At 48.4% G+C, this 22,666-nt stretch overlaps 1 protein-coding gene across 4 annotated transcripts; it reads left to right on the plus strand.

The window, feature by feature from the left end:
• The first annotated feature begins 448 nt into the window (after positions 1 to 448).
• On the plus strand, positions 449 to 18,757 carry FAM111A (FAM111 trypsin like peptidase A). 4 transcript variants are annotated; one of them, XM_074998124.1, is made up of 3 exons: positions 449 to 689; positions 2,891 to 2,998; positions 11,108 to 18,757. In XM_074998124.1, the coding sequence occupies exons 1-3, from the start codon at positions 465 to 467 to the stop codon at positions 13,082 to 13,084; spliced, it is 2,310 nt and encodes a 769-aa protein (XP_074854225.1). In that variant the 5' UTR covers positions 449 to 464; the 3' UTR covers positions 13,085 to 18,757. The 4 variants fall into 4 exon arrangements, with proteins under 4 accessions (XP_074854225.1, XP_074854226.1, XP_074854227.1 ...); XM_074998126.1 differs by having other exon boundaries at positions 571 to 715; XM_074998127.1 differs by lacking the exon at positions 449 to 689 and adding an exon at positions 1,488 to 1,577.
• Positions 18,758 to 22,666: the final 3,909 nt, after the last annotated feature.

The following is a 22,666-nucleotide window of genomic DNA, read 5'->3' on the forward strand; positions in this document are numbered from 1 at the left end:
TGGGCTGGCGGGGAGAAGTGTGGGAGACACAGCTGGGGGGCTGGGGGTCACAGAGTGGGTCTGGGGGCAGAGCCGTGGGGACACAGAGGTTGGCGGAGGGACACAGCTGGGTGGGGGGTGGCAGTTTTCGGGGACCCAGCGGGCGGGGGTGTTGGCAGAGCTGTGAGACAGCTGGGCTGGCGGGGAGAAGTGTGGGAGACACAGCTGGGGGGCTGGGGGTCACGGAGCGGGGCTGGGGGCAGAGCCGTGGGGACACAGAGGTTGGCGGAGGGACACAGCTGGGTGGGGGTGGCAGTTCTGGGGGACCCAGCGGGCGGGGGCGTTGGCAGAGCTGTGAGGGCGGCAAGGAGCTGGCGGCGTGGGCGGGAGCACGCAGCTGAGCGGGGTAGAGCTGGGCAGGGGCAGCGCTGCACGGTCCACTCCAGCACCGCCGCGAAGCACCCCCAGGCGCTACCCTCCTGCCTATGCCCCGCCCCTCCCGTGACGCACTCCTGGCTCCGCCCTTTGCTCTCTTCCCGTCCGGCTTCCCCTACACCGCCGACAGGAACGTCCGCCGCCCGGGCACCAGCCAATCAGCGGGCAGCGAGCGGGGCTCCCGAGCCCACCGGATCGGCTGTCCCCTTCCCGCTCCCCCATTGGCGGGTCGGGGACCAAGGGGCGTGGCGGCGGAAAGCGCGGGAAGTGTGACGGTGGGCAGCCGGAGCGAGCGATCCCCGTCAGTGCGAGGCGAGCGGGCCGCGGGGAGAGAGAAGGAGCCATTGGGGGTTGGATTGGGAGGGGGGAGGAGGAGGAGGAGCTGTGGGGTTGAAGGGGGAGAGGGAGGAGCAGTAGGACTGGAGGGGGAGGAGCAGTGGGTTGGGGGAGGGGAGGAGCTGTGGAGTTGAGGGGGAGGGGGAGGGGGAGCAGTGGGTTGGGAGGGGAGGAGCTGTGTGTTGGGGGAGGGGAGGAGCTTTGGGGTTGAGGGGGAGGGGGAGGAGTTGAGGGGGAGCGGTGGGTTGGGGAGGGGAGGAGCTGTGGGGTTGAGGGGAAGGGGGAGGGGGAAGGGGGAGCGGTGGGTTGGGGAGGGGAGGAGCTGTGGGGTTGAGGGGGAGGGGGGAGCGGTGGGTTGGGGAGGGGAGGAGCTGTGGGGTTGAGGGGGAGGGGGGAGCAGTGGGTTGGGGAGGGGAGGAGCTGTGGGGTTGAGGGGAAGGGGGAAGGGGGGGAGCAGTGGGTTGGGGAGGGGAGGAGCTGTGGGGTTGAGGGGAAGGGGGAGGGGGAGGAGTTGAGGGGGAGCAGTGGGTTGGGGAGGGGAGGAGCTGTGTGTTGGGGGAGGGGAGGAGCTTTGGGGTTGAGGGGGAGGGGGAGGAGTTGAGGGGGAGCAGTGGGTTGGGGAGGGGAGGAGCTGTGGGGTTATGGGGAAGGGGGAGGGGGAGGGGGGAGCAGTGGGTTGGGGAGGGGAGGAGCTGTGGGGTTGAAGGGGGAGAGGGAAGATGAGGGAATGTCTGTATCATGGGTGTCCAACCTGTTGGCTTGCCTGGGCCGCATTGAGTGAAGAAGAATTGTCTTGGGACGCATATAAAATATATGATATAGTTAATGTATGTAAATCACATAATAATGTTAAAAGTTTATGATCTTGTGGGGCCGCATTACTAGCTGTCCAGGGCCGCATGCAGCCCGCGGGCCGCGGGTTGGACATGCCTGGTCTATATCGTCTGACAGTTTCTCATGCCAACAGCATTGCCTGTGTGGCAGGGGGGAGGAAAATGATGCCAAATAGCCTGTGTGGAGAGGGACTGCAGATTTCATGGAGCCTTTGCCAATCCCCACTTGCACTCTGGAGCCTGGCCATGTTACCTGCATCTGGGAGGTGCAGAGAGGGTACATGCATTTGGTCATATGGTTTGGGGCGGAGGCTCTGCACTGCAACTGTGTAACAGGAGTGACCCCCCACCCCTGCCCAGTGCTGAGGAGACCCAGCTGGAAGGAAAATTCCTTCACAGCTCCGGGTGCAGGAGGGAAATAAGAGGAATGTGTAGTTTTTTTGTTTTGTTTTGTTTTTAATAGGCAAGGTGGGTGAGATAATATATTTTATGGATCCAGCTGCTCTTAGTGAAAGAGACAAGCTTCTGTACTTAACCACAGCTCTTCAAATCATACATAAATGACAAGTGCAAGCCTCCTCAGCATTCCTGCCTTTTCTTTGCCTATCATGTAGCCCGGGGATCAGAAATCCCTAGCACGGGTGTCAAGAGTGGCACACGAGATGATTTTCATCAGCAAACGAGGCAGGAGCTCATCCCTCTTCCTCCTGTCCCATGCAGCCAGGAGTTTGCTGAAAGACTTGCCACCTGTACATTAACAAAAGGCCAGCTAATGCTACCAATCACCACCAAAACTGTAAAGCTTTGCATCTTATTTTATTAATAAAGCTGTTATAAGTAGGACTATTGGTGGCTGTAAAAAGTATCACTGGCACTCAGGCTGTACATAGAGGTCAAAAGGTCAAATTTCAGCACTTTACCTCAGAAAGACTGCTGACCCTGATCTAGCCGTTCAGGTCAACTTTAAAAACAAACTGGTTTGTTAAGCAATATTGCCATCCCCAAAAATTGTGAAAGCAGTTATAGGGTCCCCAGATATTTAGATTAGTTTGGAAATAAAGACATTATAAAATCCCTCTTTTTTATTTCCTTCTGAGGGTTGTGAATCCAGAAAGGTCATATTTTCATGCTTTCAACACCAAATATCAAGAGTAATGGTAATAGTGTGAGGTGCCAAAACATGAGAAAACTTGTTGCTTTGAAAAGATGAGCTTGGGGAGATACAGAACAGGTAATGTGATCTGTGTTCTCCCTCTTGTCACTTGGCTGTCCCCAGACACTGAAAACTGCCTTTTCCGTGTTCTCAGTTGCATCTGCTGTGTGTCAACATGGGACCCAAGAAGCAATCTGATGGGAAGAAGCTCTCCCAAGGCAGGAAATCCGGCAACGATGGAAATATCCTGAATTATGTTACGGTATATTAATGTTGGATTATTTTGAGCAGTTATCCAATCCCAATCTCTAGAAACTACAAAAGAAGAGGGTTCTATAAGATTCTCAGTAATTTTTTCAGGAAAGACTGAACTTTACATTGTTGATTTTTCTAATCAGGCTGGCTTGTGAATCCTAAAGAAGCAAATCAAAAGTCAATTTTACTATACTGCCTCTGCAGAGCATTGTTAAAAATGAGTTCCTAAAATACTGGGATGGATTTATTTTCCACTGCAGTGAGACAATCCCAGCAACACAGGAAATGAGCAATTGAATGCTGGAGCCTTTCTGCATTCAACACTAGCTCTTTAAACAGTTGTGGATGTTGCTCCATTTCGTGGTTATTTGTTTTGTCCATTTTCCTGCCTCAGCAGATTCTGTGGTTCCCGACTCTATATTTCACACAACAATACTTCTCAAACAAGAATCTACAGCAGGAGTGAGCAAGATACAGCGTGCCAAACTGTCGTACCCAACCCACAAATTGCCCTGGTGGGACCCTCAGGCACAGAGCAAGAAGCCTCTTAAAGCAGTGTGGAGCTACCCCATGCCACTTTAAGCAGCTTCTGAGTGCATGTAGCTCTCTCTTCTGGACCCTGCAGGGAGTGGGAGGCTTCGCATGCTACTCCTGTCCTCCAGCAAAAATCTCTCATCTCCCATTGATGGGTTTGTGGTTTCCAGCCAGCAGGAGCTCAGATTTTGTTGGGAGGGGGCAGGAGCAGCGCTCGAAGCCTCCCCCTGCCCTGACTGTCTGCAGCAAAGAGCCACATGGAGCAGGCAGCAGTTTTAACTGATCTGGGGCTGCCACAGGCAAGAAGCCTGCTTCAGAGAGATGCTGTCCAGGAGCTGCATAGGTAAGTGCCTTCTGGTCAGAGCCTGCCTTTAGCACCCCAGCCCCTCCTTGACCTAGGTCCCCAACCAAACCCTCTGCATCCCCCTTCCCTTACCTCAAAACTTCCTCTTAGACCCTGCAACTCCTCTAACATACCTCTCACAAGCCAGAATCCAATCCTGCACCTATACTGCTGCTCAGACCCTGCCTCCCAAGCTCCTGCCCCAAGTCACAACCTCTTTCTGCCAGATTCTCTCAGACTGCTCATTTTCCTGCATCCCAGCCCCCTGCCCTGAACTCCCTTCTGCACCCAACCTCCATCCCATTCCCTGCCCTGCTCTCTATAGAAAATTGCAGCCCTTGACCACTTACCAAAATCTTAGTCCCCACCTCCCCATCAAAAATTATTGCCCCACCAGCCAGGTTTGAGTACTCCTTGAATGCAGTGGGGTTGGCTTAGACTCAAAACCAGTGATGCCTACTTTTTTCCAGTTGTTCTTCTCTTACCAGTGATGGAGTCTGTCTATAGCCACCTTCCATGTCTGCACAGCTGGCTCCGCAAAGGATCTTAGGCTGAAGGCAGAACTAGGGGTCAGGGTTGAGAAGGAATAGGGCCAAGGCAAGGTTGTGCAGCACTCTCTCTACTCCCTGTGGGGGCTGGACCAGGTACTGCCATTTCATCTGAATGTTCCTGGGCACCACCTATGGGGTGCAGCCCACAGTTTGGGGACTACTGTTCAAAACACAATCTATCTATAGTGTGGACAAGGCTCAAAAAGAGAGAGAAATAGGTCCCTACCAATTTCACAGCCATGACAAATTTGTCTAAGACAGGGTTTCCTAAAGTCTGCCATGAAGCCACTGAGGGCTCCATGCCAGTCCCAAGCCTGGATGAAGAAGGAGGGTTGGTCAGATGTGTGTTGATGCACTGACTGTCAAACAACAATATGAATTAAATCTGATGCCAGTACAACTAAATGTTAAAAGATGCTGGCCTGGATGTTGCCTGGATAAACAAGGTCCTCAATACCAATCGAGTGATCGGGGTTGGGTTGATAAGTTGACTACCGAAAGAAAATTACACCTAACACATATGCTATCCATTGGAACATGGAATGTCCAAACACTGTGGGCAACTGGAAAATTAGAGCTGCTTCGGAAGGAGATGGAGAGATACCAATGTGATATACTTGGACTGGCAGAGATGCGTTGGACAGGATCAGGAGAGATATGCGGTTGCAAAGTCATTTGGTCATGAAACGAAATGAAGCATGAAGCAGGACTTGGATTCCTTCTTAGCAAAACAGCTAGAAGAGCATTATTAAGATACAAACTGGTGAGTGCAAGAATGATGGTCACGCGATTCAAAGCAAAACCATTCAACATCTCGGTCATTCAGGTGTACGCACCCACGTCGGACAGTACGGAGGAAGAAATTGAGCTATTCTATCAAGACTTGCCAAAGACGGTGGTGGAGATACTGAAGAAAGACATGTTGATCTTTGGAGGAGATTGGAATTCGAAGGTTGGAACAGATAAAGAAAGTTGGGAGAGAGTCATGGGAAGGTTTGGATATGAAGAAAGAAACGAACGAGGTGAGAAACTGTTAAGAGTTTGCTAGAGAGCATGAGATGGTGATCTGCAATATGAGATTCCAACAGGAGGACTGTAGGAAGTGGACATGGCGATCGAATGACGGGAAGTCCAAGAACATGATAGATATGATTTTTAATAAGAAGATGGATAACATCAGTACAGCAGTGCCAAACTTTCCAAGGAGCAGATACAGACTCAGATCACAGTCTAGTGATTGCAAACATCAAGATAAAACTCAAAAGAAAATGTAAGACACAGTTTAAGAAAAGAAGAGATGTGTTGAGCTTATGTGAGGAAGAAACAGAGAATGCATACAGAACAGCACTCAAAGAGAAGATTAAGAATATTGCCACAGAGAAAGACCTAGATAAGAAAGTCGCAGGGATAGCCATCGCTATAGAAGAGGCAATTGAGGAGACTGTTCGAGAAGAAGAAAAGTGGATTACCCAGGAGATACTGAAGTTGGTTCAAGAGAAGAGAGCATTGAAGATCAGAAGAGATGTTTCTGAGATGGCAGAACAGCATTATAGGATTAAATGCAATGAGGTAAGGAAAGCAGACAGAAAGGATAAGGAAAAATGGTTAGAGGAGCAATGTGAAGATATTGACAGGTACTATAGCGAATGTGAGACCAGGGAGGTGTATAAGACAATTAGGAATATTAATAGGAAATGGCAACTGAAGCAGACGGCGATCAAAGATGAGAATGAAGAAGTGCTCATGAGCAGGGAGAAGACTGTGCAGCGATGGAGAACATATTGCGTAGATCTATACAAAGCACAGTTGGACGTGAGTGTCTCAGAGAGACTGATTGAAGAATTGAAAGAGATGTCTCCCCCGAGCATCGAGACTGAGACTGATATTTTGAAGGAGGAAGTAGAAAAAGCAGTGAAACAACTAAAGAACAACAGGAGCGTGGAAATGATAAGATCACAGGAGAGATGATCAAATACGGCGGAGAAAGCATGATTCAGGAAATACATCGACTACATAATATAGCATGGAAAGAAGGGAAGGTGCCTAAGGAATGGACAAGATCTGTGCTAGTGACAATACCCAAGAAAGGAAGTACATTGGAGTGCAAGAACTACAGAACGATTGCCCTAACGAGTCATCTTGGTAAGGTGCTGATGATGATATTGACTGAGAGATTAAAATCACAGGTAGAAGAAAATATAGCAGACAAGCAAGCAGGGTTCAGAAAAGATAGAAGTACCATACAGCAGATATTGGCACTAAGACTGATAGCGGAGAAAGCTCGACGAAAGAATGAGAACGTATACACTTGCTTCATCGATTTTTCAAAAGGCATTTGACAGTATAGATCAGAAAGTGACGTGGGCAATGTTGGAGTCGTACGGAGTAGATAGCAGACTGATGTGATTGTTTGAAGGATATCAATGATAATGCGGAGGCAGCGGTGAGAACATGCGGGGAGTTGGGAAGTTGGTTTAGAACAAGTAGAGATATGAGACAAGGAGATCCAATATCGCCAAGTATCTTCATCGCACGTCTGGAGGGAGCGATGGACAAGATCAAGGAAGAGGTAGGAGGGATATCTGTGCATGGGAAAAGAATTAACAACTTGAAGTTTGTGGATGATATAGTTATCATTGAGGAAGATGAGAAGCTAGTGAAACCAGTGCGGGTGTTAAACGAAGAAGGGAAGCGGTACGGACTGATTATGAACATCGATAAAACAATGGTATCTGGAGAAAAGGAAATAGGAAGGAAGATCAGTGTGGATGGTATTGAACTAGAAAACGTAGAGAAGTTCACATATCTGGGGAGCAACATGACATATGATCTAGACTGTAAGAAGGAAATAGCGACTAGAATAGCAAAAGCAAGCACGAATTTGAAGGCAATGGATAAGATCTGGAAAAGCAAAGCAGTTAGCTTAGGAATGAAGATGGGCGTCGTGAAAACATGTATTCAGCAGCATGTTGTACAGATGTGAGACATGGGTGATAATGAAAGATTTGAAAAGAAGAATATTGGCATTTGAAAGGGGTTGTTCCAGAAAGATTCTGAGAATAGGATGGATGCAGAAGGTCACCAATGAGGAATTCTATAGGAAGATACAGCCGAAAGAGAACCTGCTGCAGAAGGTTCTAAAATGGAAACTACAGCCATTTGGACATATTTGCAGAATGAATGACGAATGAAAAATCAAGACCCTAGTGTTCGGCATAATGGACGGTTCGAATAGGAGAGGCAGACTCCACAGAGAATGGATAGATGATATAATAGATTGTTGCAGAGCTCGTCTACAGAAACTAAACCACTCCGCACTGGACAGGGAAAGATGGAAGGAAATAGTGAGAGAGGCATCAGATGCCAACGGGCGCTGAGCCCACAGTTGATGATGATGATGATGAGGGTTTCCCAACACATGGGTCAGGATTACATTTGAAAACGGTCCACAGCTGGGCTGAGCGGCTCCCCAGGTAGTTCTTAAGAAGCCACTCACTTTGAAATGGTACTCAACTTCTTAATTGGCTTAACAGCTGTCAGGCAGTTAAACCAATCAGTTAAATTAAATACCATTTCAGCCATGCAGGGAAGGGAGCTGCCCACCTGCATGTGAAAAAGGTATAGGGCAGAGAACTAGGGAGCCAAAGGAGCAGCACCAAACTTAGGTGAAGTAGGTGAGGGGAAGGCCGGGTTGGGGCTTAGCAGGCTTAAGCCTTGGACTGAGGGCTGAGAGCCAGTCAGGACTCCATGCTCCCACCGGCTTCCAGCCAGGCATCCCTCCCGCACCCAGCTGGGGCACCCTGGCTGGCACTGCCAGCCCTGGGCTCCACAGGTTGAGGGTCTCCCTAGCAGTCGTCGGGGGTTCCTGAGGCTAGTGTTGCTGCCCAGGGCTCCGTGCCCTAGCTGGCTTCCATCTGTGGGGGTCAGGGGTCCTCCCTGCCCCTAGACGGGGTTCTTGTAGCTGGTGCTGCTGCCAGCCCAGGGCTCCGTGCCCTGGCCGGCTTCCGACCACAGGAGTCTGGGTTACCCCCTCGCACCCAGCCAGGATTCCTGCAGCTGGTGCTGCCAGCCCAGAGCTCTGCACCCCAGCTGGCTTCCAGCTGTGGGGGTTGGGGTCTCTATGCCTCGCCCTAGTCCCCTCTAGCCCCTAGGTTTGACTTCCCTAGCCCCTGATTGTATGGTTTAAGCTGGGGAGAGCAGTTTGGGGATGGGTGTCTTTCTGCCACCACAACTCTGATTGACCATAATAAATGTAGTGTTATTTTATTAATGTATTTCCCCTTTTCTATGAAATAACTATTATGAATATATAAACACAAGGGGGCACAAGTTTATATTCTTGCCTCAGCTGCAAAATTAGCTAGTTACAGCACTGCCCCCTCACACCCCCATTTTTGAGTTGCCTTGGGTCACTAAGTCTTCCTGAATTGTCAAAATGGGTCCCCGTCTGGAAAAAGTTGGGAACCACTGGTCTAAGAGAATGAAATAAGCCATACCTTGTGAAACCTGACCTTTGCCTGCTGCTAGGAGTGCCCCAGTCAAGGGGATCCTAGGCCTGAGTTAGGGAGGAACATTATGATTTGTTTATCCCCTGCACAACTTGTCCTGAGGGAGCTCTGACCCGTCTCTGGGTGCCTCCCCCTGCTGCAGAATGTGCTGGGACTGGGCAGTAGCCCCAGAGGTTCCTGCAAGTGAAGGAGGTTGGTGGAGGTGGGTCTGATCTTTCCTTGCTGCAACAAGTGCCTGAAGTGTCGGGGGCTCCTAGCTCTAGCTGGGCTGTGAAGGGATAGGACCAATGTTCCCTCTAATCTTCTTCACCTGTGTGTGCATTTTTTCCATCCATGTTTGGAATAAAGTTTGTTATATGCACTGAGGCATGAGTGAATATGCACCACTGGGAGAAGCACAAACCAAGCTGTGAGCGCTCTGCTAATCAGTGGGGCAGCACTAGAATCTCTCCTGAATGGCCACACAAGAGCAGAGCTTATAGGGAACACTGGGTAGGACTTGTCCTTCCCTTCACAACTGCTTTTTTTGCAGTGAGGGGGGGCGGGAGAGTGGGGACGAATCAGGGTGGCAATCCAATGAGCTGTGTTCCATGTAAACTGAGTGCTTGGGCAGCCAACCCAGGAGAATCTGAGAAGCAGGGAGGAAAGGAAAAAAAAACCCCTCCTGTTCCAGCCCCATGGTCAGAGGGTGGGTGGGACACCAAGGCTTAGAGCTACGAGCCAGGAGTGGATTAACTCTTTTGGGGGCCCAGGGTCAGTAGATTTTGTGGGACCCCTCTCTCTGCTCTGGGATGTCCCTAAAAAGAAGGGGTTCAGTGTGCCAGAGTGGGCTGCAGGTACAAGATCTCAGCCAGAGGTAGGGTGCAGGAGCAGATGGGTTGAGAGCATAGGGTCTGGGTGACAAGCAGGGTGCAGGAGCAGGCTGAGGGTGCTGGGCATGAGAGGGATGGGGGTGAGGCACTTACCTGTACAGCTCCCACAGGGGCATATGTGCCTCTGCACCTCCACTACTCCAGATGGCCACAATTCCTGGCCAATGGGAGGACATGCCAGTGCTTCCTTAGGCTGCTGTTCTCCCCAGATGTAGGAGGGGACATGGCAGTGCACAGAGCCACTTCCTCCCTCTGCCCAGGCAGATCTCCCTGGCCAGATCTGGCCCTAGCTTGCCTTGATTTGAACTACAAGGCCTGGGGCTCTCCTTCCTCAACACCCTCAGCAAGAAGCTCATGCTCCAGCCACCCAGGAGGGCTGTGGGGCTGGAGCACCAGCTTAGGCTCCCCACTGTGGGGGCAGGAACCCTGAGCCTCACAGGCTGGATCAAGGCAAGCCAGCCTGCAGGCTGTAGGTTCCCCATCTCTGGTTTAGTTAATGGCTGCAACACAGATTTACTGGGTTTGCAGCATAGCTTTATTAGTCATTCTTCCCAGGCAATCCCATGATCCTATGTGAAGAACTAATGGGATTCTGTGTATGAGCAAGCACCAGAGATCATTTTACCAGCCACAATATGGTTGGAAGGAGTGGTCAAGGCTGTTTGCTCATCTTTTTTCTTAATATATTACTGTTCAAATGTTGGTTTTTTTTAGAAAGAGAACTGAGTTAGTGTCAAGAATAAAAAGTGCAATATTCTGGGATAATCACAGTGGTGTTCCTAACTGGAACGATGCTAGATTTTACATTTTCTTACTTTGCAAAACATGGGCATGGTGGGTGAACATGCACATGGTGCAGATGTGACCAAGGAAGCCTGCCTTGATCCACAGGAAACACTTTTCATACCCAGCAGTCCCGGGACCAAGAGGTTGCTGGATATTCAAATGTTCTGGATAATAGAGGGGTATACCTGGCAATGCAGAGCACTAAAGAAAACAAGATTAGATATTAAGAAACAAACAAAAATGTATGCAGAGTACTTTATATACAACAACAGTAGTACTGTACACTGTAAACTTATACTGTATTTGCTCTATTTATTTGTATTTGCTTTCACTATATGTACTTATGGATAATGTAACTAAACTTTATTCATGGTGAAAATGCTGGTTATTTGAGAGTTCTGGATGATAGAATGCCGGACATGAAAGAATTCAGTACTGAGTCTTCATTTAACATAACACAGAGCTACAAAAGAGAAACAGCAACTGTTATTTAGTCACATTGTGTTTTTTGTTCTTGTTCAGAAAAAAAATGGGTCAGGTTCAAACCCCTCCACAGCAAAAAGGAGAAGAACCAGTACTGGAGCCAGTGCTGTGAAGGATATTGGTAATACCCCAGTGTCTGCTGAGAAGCCTGAAATCCAAGACCCTCAAGCGGATGACAATGAGGAAAGAGAATTCACTGTTTCCTTAGGTAAAACAGGAGGGGAATACGTTGTGAAAGGCAAAGGTAGGGACACCATTTATGCTGCTCTGATGGCTCTAAAAAATATCCAGATGCACATCAAGAAGCAGAAGGGCAAGGAGCTGTATCTTCAGGGGAAGAGAGAAATTAAGGCCTTTGTGAACGTGGGAATGCCACTCAAGTGCCTGCCTAAGAAGTCCCACTTTGAAATGAAGTTTTATAAAGTGAAGAGAGACCAGGAAGGAGGTGAGCAAGGATATCGCCAACTTGACAGCACAGGGACTGAATTTGTTGTATTTTATGTAGCACCCAATGGAAAGAAAGGCCCTGGTGGGGCACAGGGTCAAAAAATAATGTGGTGCCAGGAGCTTACAAAACAACGCTGCAAGATATGTGTCTTTGCTCCAAAAGGAGAAACCATCAAGGAAGCTCTGTGCAAGGATGGGCGGTTTCTGCCCCTCTTGAAAGAAAAGGAGTGGCATCTAGTGGAGAACAGTGAATCATTACAGTATACTCACTATTCTGTTGATAACTTAGCCAGTCAATCGTTTGAAGTGGAGATCCAAACTGAGAATGCTGCTAAAGCAAAGAATGACCAGCAAGGTGGGGCTATTCGGACAGAGCAGGAAGACGCATTCTGTCGGTTTAAACTAGCTGTTCTTGCCCAGTATCCTGAATTACGGGAGCAAAGCGAATTGATCAAAGAATTCTTTGAGCAAGAAGTTAAAAAGTCACGCACGCACATGAAAGCTGTGCTGGAATTGCATAGAAAAAAATTTAGTAAGGAGGCGAAGAATTCCACTCCAGTTCGGGTGCATAAACTCCTTGCTAAACTCAGCAACGCCATAGGGTATGTGGAGTGGAACTACAATGGAAACGAGGGCTGTGCCACTTGCTTTGTTTTATGTGAGGGGTACATCCTTACCTGTGGTCATGTGGTGAGTGATGTAGCAGGATTAGGAGTTGAGGTACTGCGCAGTGGAAAAGGAGTACAGTGCTGGGCAGAAGTTAGTCAGTCTGTCAGGGTTGCCTTTTCTTATGAAAGCACACATCCTAAAGAAGATGATTGGTTTTACATAGAGCCACGTTTGGTAGTCTTAGACCAGCCTCTTGATTACGCAGTCTTGGAACTGAAGGAAAGGAGCACCGGATTCCCAGATGGGTTGGCTAAATATATAGCTTCGCCACCATGTAGAGGCCTGATTTATATCATCGGCCGCCCAGATGGAAAGGAGAAGTCCACAGATGGCTGCTCGATAGTAACCCCTCTGGAGCGTGGGTGGGCGTGCACTGAACGCCTCCAAAGAGGGCAGGTGGAAAGCCACAATAGCACCAGTTGTGGTGTCTTCTCTGAGAGCAGAAACAGCCGTTGCATCCACATGTTCACACAACGGAGCTTCGAGGGAGTGATTGACGATCCCCACAAAGTCACCTATGACACCAGCTTCTTCTGTGGCTCCTCAGGCTCCCCTGTGTTTGATGCGTCAGGTCATCTGATTGCCATGCACACGGCTGGTTACTTGTACAGACGTGGTAATCAGGAGCACAGCATTATTGAGTGGGGCCACTCCATGGAGGCCATTTTGTCTGATATCAAAAAGAAGAATCCAGGGTTGTATGAATCTGTGCTGGGTCACCGTGTGGAGGGTACCGAGGCTCCTTCTGGTGGCCCTGAGGACACTGCAGAGGCTCCCTATGATAACTGCAAAGGAGCCACCTGTGCAGAGATCAGTGACGTGACAATGGAAAGTGACAGCGATGTGGAAAATAATGACTATGTGGGGGATTCAATTCCGTTTCCACGACCTGCTGCCTGAATCCTTGCAAGGCTTTTCCTATGCCACCTCCCAGTGACCTGTTTTTTTGCTCCAATTTTATCTCTGAGTTCTGAAAGCTTTAGCACTCAACTTATTTGGGCTTGGCAATTCCCATCAAAATTGAACGGCGGACTTACTCACCCAAGAAATCACCACTCAGCTGACTTGGCTTTAGTTAATCCATATAAGTGATCATCTATGCCCTGGGCAGTGATGGTGGGAAAAAGAGACCCATACCCTCATTCAGCCTGTTCCATCATTTGGCTGTGTAACGTGCATCTTCACTGCCAAGAGGGGCCAGTAATTAGCAGGCTGTAAAAATTAAGCAAGCTTTTAAAATGCTGTATTCTGTCTCCAACAGTAAGAACCTCATTCTGAGGCCTCTCTATGATGCAGCAGGGTCAGTGTTTCTAATGAGGAACATTTTTAAACCAGATATTTAATCCAAAACTGTAGGATTTCTTACATTTTAGCCACGTATTTTATGACTATATTTTTAAACTAAATGCTGTAAAATAAACTTTTTGAAGACTTACTCCCATTTTATAGCCTATCAGAGAAGGTTTGAATTGTACTGCGGAGTTTTTGTTTTATTTTTGCCTACATGAAAAAGTTGTAGTAGTTTAAAGGTGTGAAAGCAAACTGAGTAGTACACACTAGTAAACCAACCCACTTTAATTTCTTATCTTCATTTAGACTGATGCAACTTTCTCGTATAGACAAGGCCTCAAAACCAGATCAGTCTTTATAGAACTGTTCCAGGTGGCAAATAAGTTTCATGCAGAGTAGAAGCTTTGGGGAGAGAGGAAGCTTTTGTTTTTCTTGATTAGAATGAGACCACTCTTGTCCAGCAGCATCAGAACTTTACCTGATGATGTTAATGTAATCTGGCCTGCCAAGATTGAAAAATGAGCTGCAAAATACCTTTAAAATTGTGCTTTTGCTGTTTACTGTCTCCAAGAGGCAAAATGGCTTGAAAGCTCTGGCTTTTGTATGAACATCTTGATCTCTGCTGTGTCTCAGGTTATGTCTACGCAGCAGCCTTATTCTAAAATAAGCTGTTCTGGAAGAGCTATTCCGAAACAGCTTATTTTGAAATAACACTGCTCCACACAGAACTGCATTTCAAAATAACACTTCGCTGTTTTGAAATAAAGCCTCTACACACACGGAGGCTATTTTGAAATAGAGCCATTGGGCGCACTATGGCTTATTTTGAAATAGCCCTATTCCCTGTGTTAACAGTGCCTATTGCAAAATAGCTATTTGGAAATAGGCACTCTTCCTTGTAGAATGAGGGTTACCAATTTTGAAATGAGATGAATGCTATTTTGATTTTATTTTGAAATAGCAGTTGTGTCATGTAGATGCTAGTGTAGTTGTTTTGAAATAACTGTTCTGTGTAGACCTACCCTCAGGTATGTTCCATTGTGAGCTCTCACTCCTCAAACAGTGTTCCCTCTATTATTTTTTTCATTGAAGGGTGGAATAAATGTTATGTGCACCAAGCCTTGGTGGATGTGCACCACCAATAGAAACACATGCTGCCAGCTATGGATGGCTGTGGGTGCTCTGCTAATTAGCTGAATCTCCTGGAAGGTCAACCAAGCGCTCAGCTTACAAGGAACACAGTCCTCAGCTAAAAGAAATGTTGAATTTTCCTTTATCCGAAAGGTCAATCTTCCATTGAATTTAAATAGGTGTAAGAGAAAACCCAAAGCATTAAGCTGTCTGCATTTTTACTGCACTTTTTGGGGAACAAAACCAAGAATATTAGCCTTGCTATTTGAACTAAAATCCGTCCTTGATCATTGATCTTAGCAAATGGGAAGGTAAAAACTTTGTAATTGCAATCAAAGTTCTTCTCATCTGTTCCTGTACATTGTGCTGTGTATTGTCCCTGTTAAATTACATTTCCTCGTACAGGCAAGTGATCCCTCTCTATACACTATATGAAGCTGTTTGGAATCCTTTGGGATGAAAGAAGCATGTAACTAAAGTCTTTATAACTGGTATTTTAACCCTTTCACCTTCTGCCTGGGTTGCTCACTGAATGGATCTCAAGGACAAGAGGGAGGATTTCCAGGTTGCTTTCTCTTGTCTATCGTTTGGCTGATGGCTTTTAATTTTCCAACTCAACTGGAAATAAGCACTCAGAGAGCTGAGTCACCCCACTTTTTATTAATAGCACCAGTGCTTACCTGACTCCGTGTCTACACAGGAATCTGGAATCCTTTACTTCATCTGTATGCTCAGAGTAGTGTTCTCTAAACTGAGTGAGCAGCTGCCCAAGAGAGATTCAGATGCCACTCAGCTAATTAGTGGAACACCCACAGCCACCAGCCTGTGTTTCTATTGGGGATGCACATCTGCACATAGTGCAGTGCCCATGACAAAATTTATTCTGTCCTGGATGGAAAAAAAAAAAGAGGGAACACTGGCTCAAAGGCATAACCCAGATTTCATCAATGTCGTTTCCACACTAGCACTGCTTTATCATCGGTGTAATTAGTAATTTATCCCTGACAATACAAGCTATGGGGCCACTCACTGACAATGTATAAAATCCAGGTGTCCCAATTCTTGTGCTTCAAGGCATGAAATGATCACCCGTAGCAAGGTCTTGAGAAGGAATTTTGTGTTACAGTATGCCATTGGCCAGGTGCACTATGGGAGCCTTTTGCCCTCTGCTTAAGCATCCAACCACAACTGAGCTGGACTGGGATTCTGAACCAGCTCAACCACTGTACTCAGGTTTTATAGGAAATCTGTTCCTTGTTGCTGTTTGTTCTTTCTTCAAAACCCCAAGTGATCATGGCTTGTGTAGTAGAACCTCAGACTTACATACACCATTGGAATGGAAATTGGTCATAACTCTGAAATGTTCACAACTCTGATCAAAATATTACAGTTCTTTCAAAACTTTACCACACCGTTGACTTAATACTGCTTTGCAACGTTAGGGTGCAGAATTGAAAATGCTGTTTTGCCATTTTTAATACAGGTTGAACCTCTCTAATCCAGAACTCTCGTTTGGTAATATCTGTAATTTGGCCTGATGCCAAATGACCATTTATGGATGTGCTCGAGTTTCCCATGTTCCTATAAAGTTCATTTACAGCCAATGGTCCTGGCTGTCAGTGTTCTGTGCTGTCATTTACCCCTAAATGTCTTCAAAGAGTCCAGTAAGCAGTGGAAATGTCAGTAATGCCTCTGGATTATATTGCCCTCTTGAGGTTCAGCAAATTCACTTACCTGGCACCGGTCAGGTCCTGAGGGTACCTGACTAGAGATGTTCAACCTGTATTTTGTGTTTAACACAGTACTGTACTGCATTTGCTCTGACGCCCCTTTGTTCTCTGCTGCTGCATGATTGTATACTACAGGTAACAAATGAGGTGTGTGGTTGATGGGTCAATTCCTAACTCTGGTTTCTGTAACTCTGATGTTCTACCTTAGCTGAAGTTAATTTGATATGTTAATGATCTGGCTCTTGTGCATGTGGCTGAGGAAGAGATTCTTCTGGTCTGTAGACAGGGAGTTTCTGCACCAGTTCAAATCTTATGCAACATCTACAGGGAGCAACAAGCAAACTTGTAACTGGAACATTGTCCTTAAACTAGGCCAAAGAATGATACATCCTTCTTCAGGCTAACCCAAAAGATTCCTTTCTATCTCAGTCCTGAGGGATAGTGGGAGAAGGGGGGAGTTTCCTACTCTTTTTGTTCTTGCTGTAAATGGTGCCCTATGCTGCAGGCAACTCAGAGCTTGCAGCTACGGTGGCCAACAGAGTTGCCAGAACCCTAGACAATGTGTGCGTGGGAGGGGGGCTCAGATGGAAGGGACAGGGCAGGAGGACTAGCCTTCCCCAACCAGCCCAGTAGCACCTCCCAGGCTGCGTGCAGCAGGGCTCTGATGGCAATTTAAAGGGCCAAGGACTGTGGACTCTGCTGCTACACACACATCTCATAGAGCTGGAAGGGACTTTGGGAGATCATCAAGTCCACTCCCCTGCCCTCTTGGCAGGACCAAGCATCATTCCCCCCCCCTCCTTTTTTTTTTTTTTTTTTTTACCATCCCAGATTGCTAAATGGCCCCCTCAAGGACTGAATTCACAACCCTGGGTTTAGTAGGCCAATGCTCAAACCACTGAGCTATGCAGAAGCAGCAGCTCCATCAAGTAGCCCTGGGCCCTTTAAAATTGCCAGGCCCTGGGACAGCTGCCCCCTTTGCTCCCCCTTTCGCAGCCCTGGTTGCAGCTTTACCTTACTGCGGAGGAACCTCAAAGCACAATTGGCTCATTGGCTTCATTGAGTAAGTTGAGATCAGCAGAGAGAGTACATCAAGGTCATAGGTAAATTAGATGAGTGATTTGTTTGTTTAAATGCCTTAAGGTGAAATTAGTCACCAGATAAAGGAAAAAAAAAAGGCTGTTGAATCTGACTGTCTCAAAAGTTCTTAATCGGGAGTATACGTGTTGATACATGTATTGAGGATAATGTGCAGCATTTAGCCACGTATCTGTCCTGTTGATGCCTTATGTATCAAATAGCTGTGGGCAACCTGTCCATCTTTAGACATGTTTTTAAGAAATCTGTCATTGATGCACTGATTTTTTTTTTATGAAGCCAAGGAGAAACTTCTCCCATTTTGTATGTGTATGGGGAGGAGACGCACAGTCAGGAGTTGCGATGTTACTGGATTTTTAAACTGAACATGGAAGCCATTTATGTTACCATTGTAGATAGTGGCACCAGTTCTTGTACCAGGTGGGCCAAGTGAGATGTCTAATGAAAGCTGGTAATGAACTGAATCTGTTGGTGCTACTTGTATGTCTGTGCCCTGTTGATACGTGAAGTTATAGATTTTGGCTCTATAGCTGTATTAGCAAAGATTCACAACAGGAGGTCAAAACAAAAGAGCAGTCCAGCAGCACTTTAAAGTCTAACGAAATAATTTATGAGGTGATGAGCTTCTGTGGGACAGACCCACTTCTTCAGACCATAGCCAGACCAGAACAGACTCTGTGCTACTGGACTGGATTTTTGTTTTGATACTATATAGACTAGCACAGCTATCTCTCTGTTACAATAGGAGGTGTGATCACCTCCCCCAGCCACAATGATGGACTAAACGAAGGGCTCAGAGGTCAAATACACATCTCAGGAATTTGGGACTTTTCATCCACACCAGCCCAACTGATCGGGTGACCTGGGCTGAGCAATGCAATTGAAATCAGCTGCCCACACATCCATTCCACCTGCCATGTAAATAGACTGGGACATGCTGGCAAAACCAGCCACCAATGGCAGTTTGCCACAACGGCTCACCTGGATCAGGTGATCCTGACCCTCAAGGGCCTATGGGAAAAAGGAAAGAACTTTTTCCCTCCACATGGAAAAAACTATAAGATGACCTTTGTTTGGAGTGCCCATCTTGTTTTCAGTGTGCCAGCGTTCCAGTCTTCAGTTCTCTGGTCTCCATTAATTAAGCCACTGTAACCTGGGATCACCCCCAACCCATGGGGGGTGTTTCCAGAGACTTTCAAGATATCAGCATGTAACATCACTGGCCTGCATTAATAACTGTAACTGATGTATGCAATGTATCACTGTAACACATTTCCTCTTACCCTATTCTTTCTTTCTTTGTTAATAAACCTTTAGATTTGAGATTCAACAGCGTGTTGTTTTGGGTATGATCCAAGTATATATTGACCTGGGACTGCGGCTGGACCTTTGGGGGCCCAGAAGAATCTGTGTTGAATTGGCGAAACAGGCTTAATAGACTGCCACCTGAGAATAGGGGGCTGTCGGTCTGGGTCAGGGGTCTGCAAACACTATAGTGAAAAGAGCCATTTCTTTCAAAATCAGTTACAAAATACTTCAAGAGCCACAATGCACATGAATACAAGACGGTTCTTAACAAATAATGTCAAACTGTGCTTTGTGTAACCCCTATTTTAAGAACAGTGCACACACAACGATTTGTACCAGGTAGAAAGTTGTTACCCTCATCTCCAGGTTTTACCTGCCTCAGCCCCCAAATCCAGTCCCCATCCCCACGCTTAACCCCTATCAGCACCAAACTACGCCCCATCCCCAGGTTTAACCTTCCTTAGCCACCCTGCCCTAACTTGCCCACCCAGTGCTCTCCTCCCCACGCACTCTGGGTCTCCCCATCCTCCCCAGCTTCTCAGGCCAGAAAGTGCCTGCAACTTTCACAGCGTCTCCCCACCCAGTGGCGCCAGCGCTGGAGTCATCAGAGCCGGGCAGGGAGCTGGGCTGGGGCCTGGGGAAGCTGACTTTGCGCCAGTGAACGCAGCTCTGGCCACTGCTGTGGAGTGAGGAGGAGCTGGGAGGTTCTGCACTGCACAGGAGGAGCCACTGGCCCTGTGGGGAGGGCAGCTGCAGTTGCAAGAGGCCTCCCCCCAGCCTCTTCCTCCTTAGCACAGCTGGGCAGCTCCAGCTGGGGCAGACTCCACCACCCCTCTCCCTGCTCTCTTTCCCCATTTGCAGTGCAGGCAACTCCCTGCACTGTTCCCTGCTGAAATAATGGAACCTAAATTGAATTGGTGTAACACCGACCATTAAACCAATTCAATTTTGTTCTATTATTTCAGCATGGCAGCTAAGAGGCGGTGGCAGTGCCCAGAGCCACAAGTGGCTCCTTTAAAGAGCTGCATGCAGCTCTGGAGCCACAGGTTGCTGACCCTTGGTCTGGGTGTTAAGAGCAGCTGGAAAATCCATAGGTTTGCTTGTGTTGCCTCTGGCTGGCCAGTGGGGCTGGCAGAGGTACTTTTGTGGCTGGTTTGAATTGCCTTAGTGAGAAGGAAATCACAGCCTGGATTCTAAGTGGCCTGGATTTAAGCAAAGATACTCTGGATTGATACATATATATTTTAAGCTGTGCCCAGAAATCCCATCACAGTACAGGACTAAAGTGCAGCGGGTTCTCAGAAGCTGCAGTGCCCAAAACCCTCCAGGGGGGCTCACCTTGTGCTCTGAATATCTCAGCTCTAACACAGCCAGCAGTACTTAAGGGCAGGTCTACGCTCCCCTGTAAGATCAACCCGCTCAGGCTCCATCTTCCGGGGTTTGATTTCACGTGTCTAGTAGACACGCACAAAAGCAACTTCTCAGGGGTCGCAGTCGAGCCCTGTACTCATGAGATGCAAGGAGTAAGGGAGGTTGACAGCAGAAGCTCTCCCATCGACCTTCCCCTGTATAGACAGCCAAGTTAGCCCAGCACAGACACGTCAATTTTAGTTACGCAATTGCCGTAGCTACAATTGTGTAGCTGCATGGAGTGGCTTAGCCTGGTGCAGACGAAGCCTAAGCCAGCTCAGTAGATGGTGCTCTTACCCCCTCCATCCTCAGTCAGCCTTGCAAGCAACACGGCTGGAGGGAGCTGTATAACAGCCATGCTCCACAGCACGTATGTCTTGCTAACCTGGTATCCCCTGTCCCCCGGCTGGGGTCATAGACCCGGAGAGCTCTGGATGCAAAGGCTTTGCCAGTGAAAACTCAATCAGCAGCCCTGGATTTTCCCTGTTCCTTGCTGGCTGGAGATCTCACAGCTGGTGATTGGTGATCACACACAGAGCTATGCTGGGTGTTGCTATGATGGTCGGTGCCAGGAGCTCCCTGGCACAATGGCCAGGACCCTTGATGGACAATGTTCCCTGTAAGCTGAGCGCCAGGTGGCCACCCAGGAGAGATTCAGGTGCTGCCCAGCTGATTAGCAGAGGGCCCAGCGCTGGCAGCATGTGAGCTCCCCACCCTCCTCTCCGTCCATGTGCAGCTCCATCTGGGAGCCTCTCCTTCCATCCTGGTGTGGCTTCTGGAAACGTGGCTCTGGCAGTTCCACCAGGGAGGCGTGCGGCTCCTGCTGCCCTGGCGTGGCCCTGGAGGCCCAGTGGGGCGCTTGTGCGGCTCTGACAGCCCGGATGCAGTTGGTGTGGCTCCTGCGGCGGCAGGTCAGTAAGTCACCGGCATTCACTTGGGGGCACCGGGGAGGGCTGGGGGCACCTGGCTCTGAGGAGGGCAGAGGGAGGGCATTGAGTTGGGGGGGGCAGGGGTATCCTGTGTTGGGGGGGGCAGTCTGGGGCTGCAGGGGGTTAAGCTGCCTAGGAGCAGGAGGTGGGATGTGTTGGGGCTGCGCGGGTTTTAAGCCTGGGGACAGTTTGGGGTGTGGGGGGGGGTTAAGCTGCAGGGCGGGAAGGTGGTTTGGGGCTGTGGGGGAATTAAGCCTCTGGGCAGTGTAGGGCTTGAGTTCTGGCTCCTTTCTTTCTAGAAAAAAAGCACTGCTACGTACCATGTGTTTGCCATGCTCTTCCCCAGAGGTGGCTGCATCTTGGCCCTGGGGGAAGCGGGCCTGGCCTGCGGGTTATATGAGCCTGAGTCATTCAGGGAATGGAAGATCTTTGCGCTGAGTTTTAAGCCCAGCGGGTGCAACCATGACACCAAATCGTTGCTCCTCCTGAATCTGAGGTCAGCCAGACTCTCTCCCTGCTCTGTCCTGGCTCCCTGCTCTGCCTCTGCCACAGCCTGTTGGGTGCCCCATGGCTTCCTCGCACATGGCTGCACTACGTGTCACTGTGGTCAGTCCAAAGTGATGGGCCAGGCACCGCTGCCCAGCTTCTTATCTGTGATGAGTTCTCAGAGCTTTGCAACTTCATTCCACCCTCTCCAAACCACATCCCAGCGGCCCCTGCCTTGCTGAGCTCTGCCAGTCACTCTCCATTTGTCCCCCTCCCCAGTTATTTTTAAATCAGGAACAGAGCAGGAACTGTGGGATTTTTTTAGGCCTGTCCTTTAGTTACCTTTCGCCTGGGCCTGGAAAGACCTAGCAGCCGCTGGCTAAGCACAGCCTTCCTGATGGCTCATTTACTGGAAGAACACAGTGGTACCCTTGCTATCTCTGTAGGAAACTCTTTGCTGGCCCCTGGCCCAGCTGGAACAAACAGAGATGGGATTGTGTTCATTGGAAGCTCATGGGTTTGACTAAACATAACAACCCTGGGATCGCTGCTTATTCACACCGATTGCCCTTGCTTTCCTCTCTGCTGGCTGCCCCAGGCACAGGGGCAGGAGCAATATGTGAGGGGATGCATGAGCGATCTCATGCACCCCCGTACCGCCACCGTGGAAGCTGGAGGCAGCGGTGACAGCTGTAGTGTAGACAAAGTGTACAGTGGAATGCAAAACGCGGGCTAACGTTCAGCCTCTAGGGGACGCTGGATTTTACTGCAAGATTACAAAGGGAAACATCTGACTTGGAACTCATCTGCAAATTTGACCCTTTTAAATGAAGCCTTAACAGAGAGCTCAATAATCTTATGCATTACGAGGGCAATTTCCCCACCTTTGATCACTGCAGGAATGGTACACACCCCACTTAATTTGTTTTATCTTCTGGTCTTATTAGTGACAGGTAAATCTCTTTTTCCTTCCTCCTTCCCCCCACTCCCTGCTATATAAACCCTGGATTCTAATCGTCTACTAAATCTGAGGATGTGGATCTTACTCCCAGAAGCTAATAAATACCTAATAAATACATTTGTTAGTCTTTAAGGTGCTA

The sequence above is a fragment of the Carettochelys insculpta genome, chromosome 6 (genome assembly GCF_033958435.1).
Source record: "Carettochelys insculpta isolate YL-2023 chromosome 6, ASM3395843v1, whole genome shotgun sequence".
Taxonomy (NCBI): Eukaryota; Metazoa; Chordata; order Testudines; family Carettochelyidae; genus Carettochelys; species Carettochelys insculpta.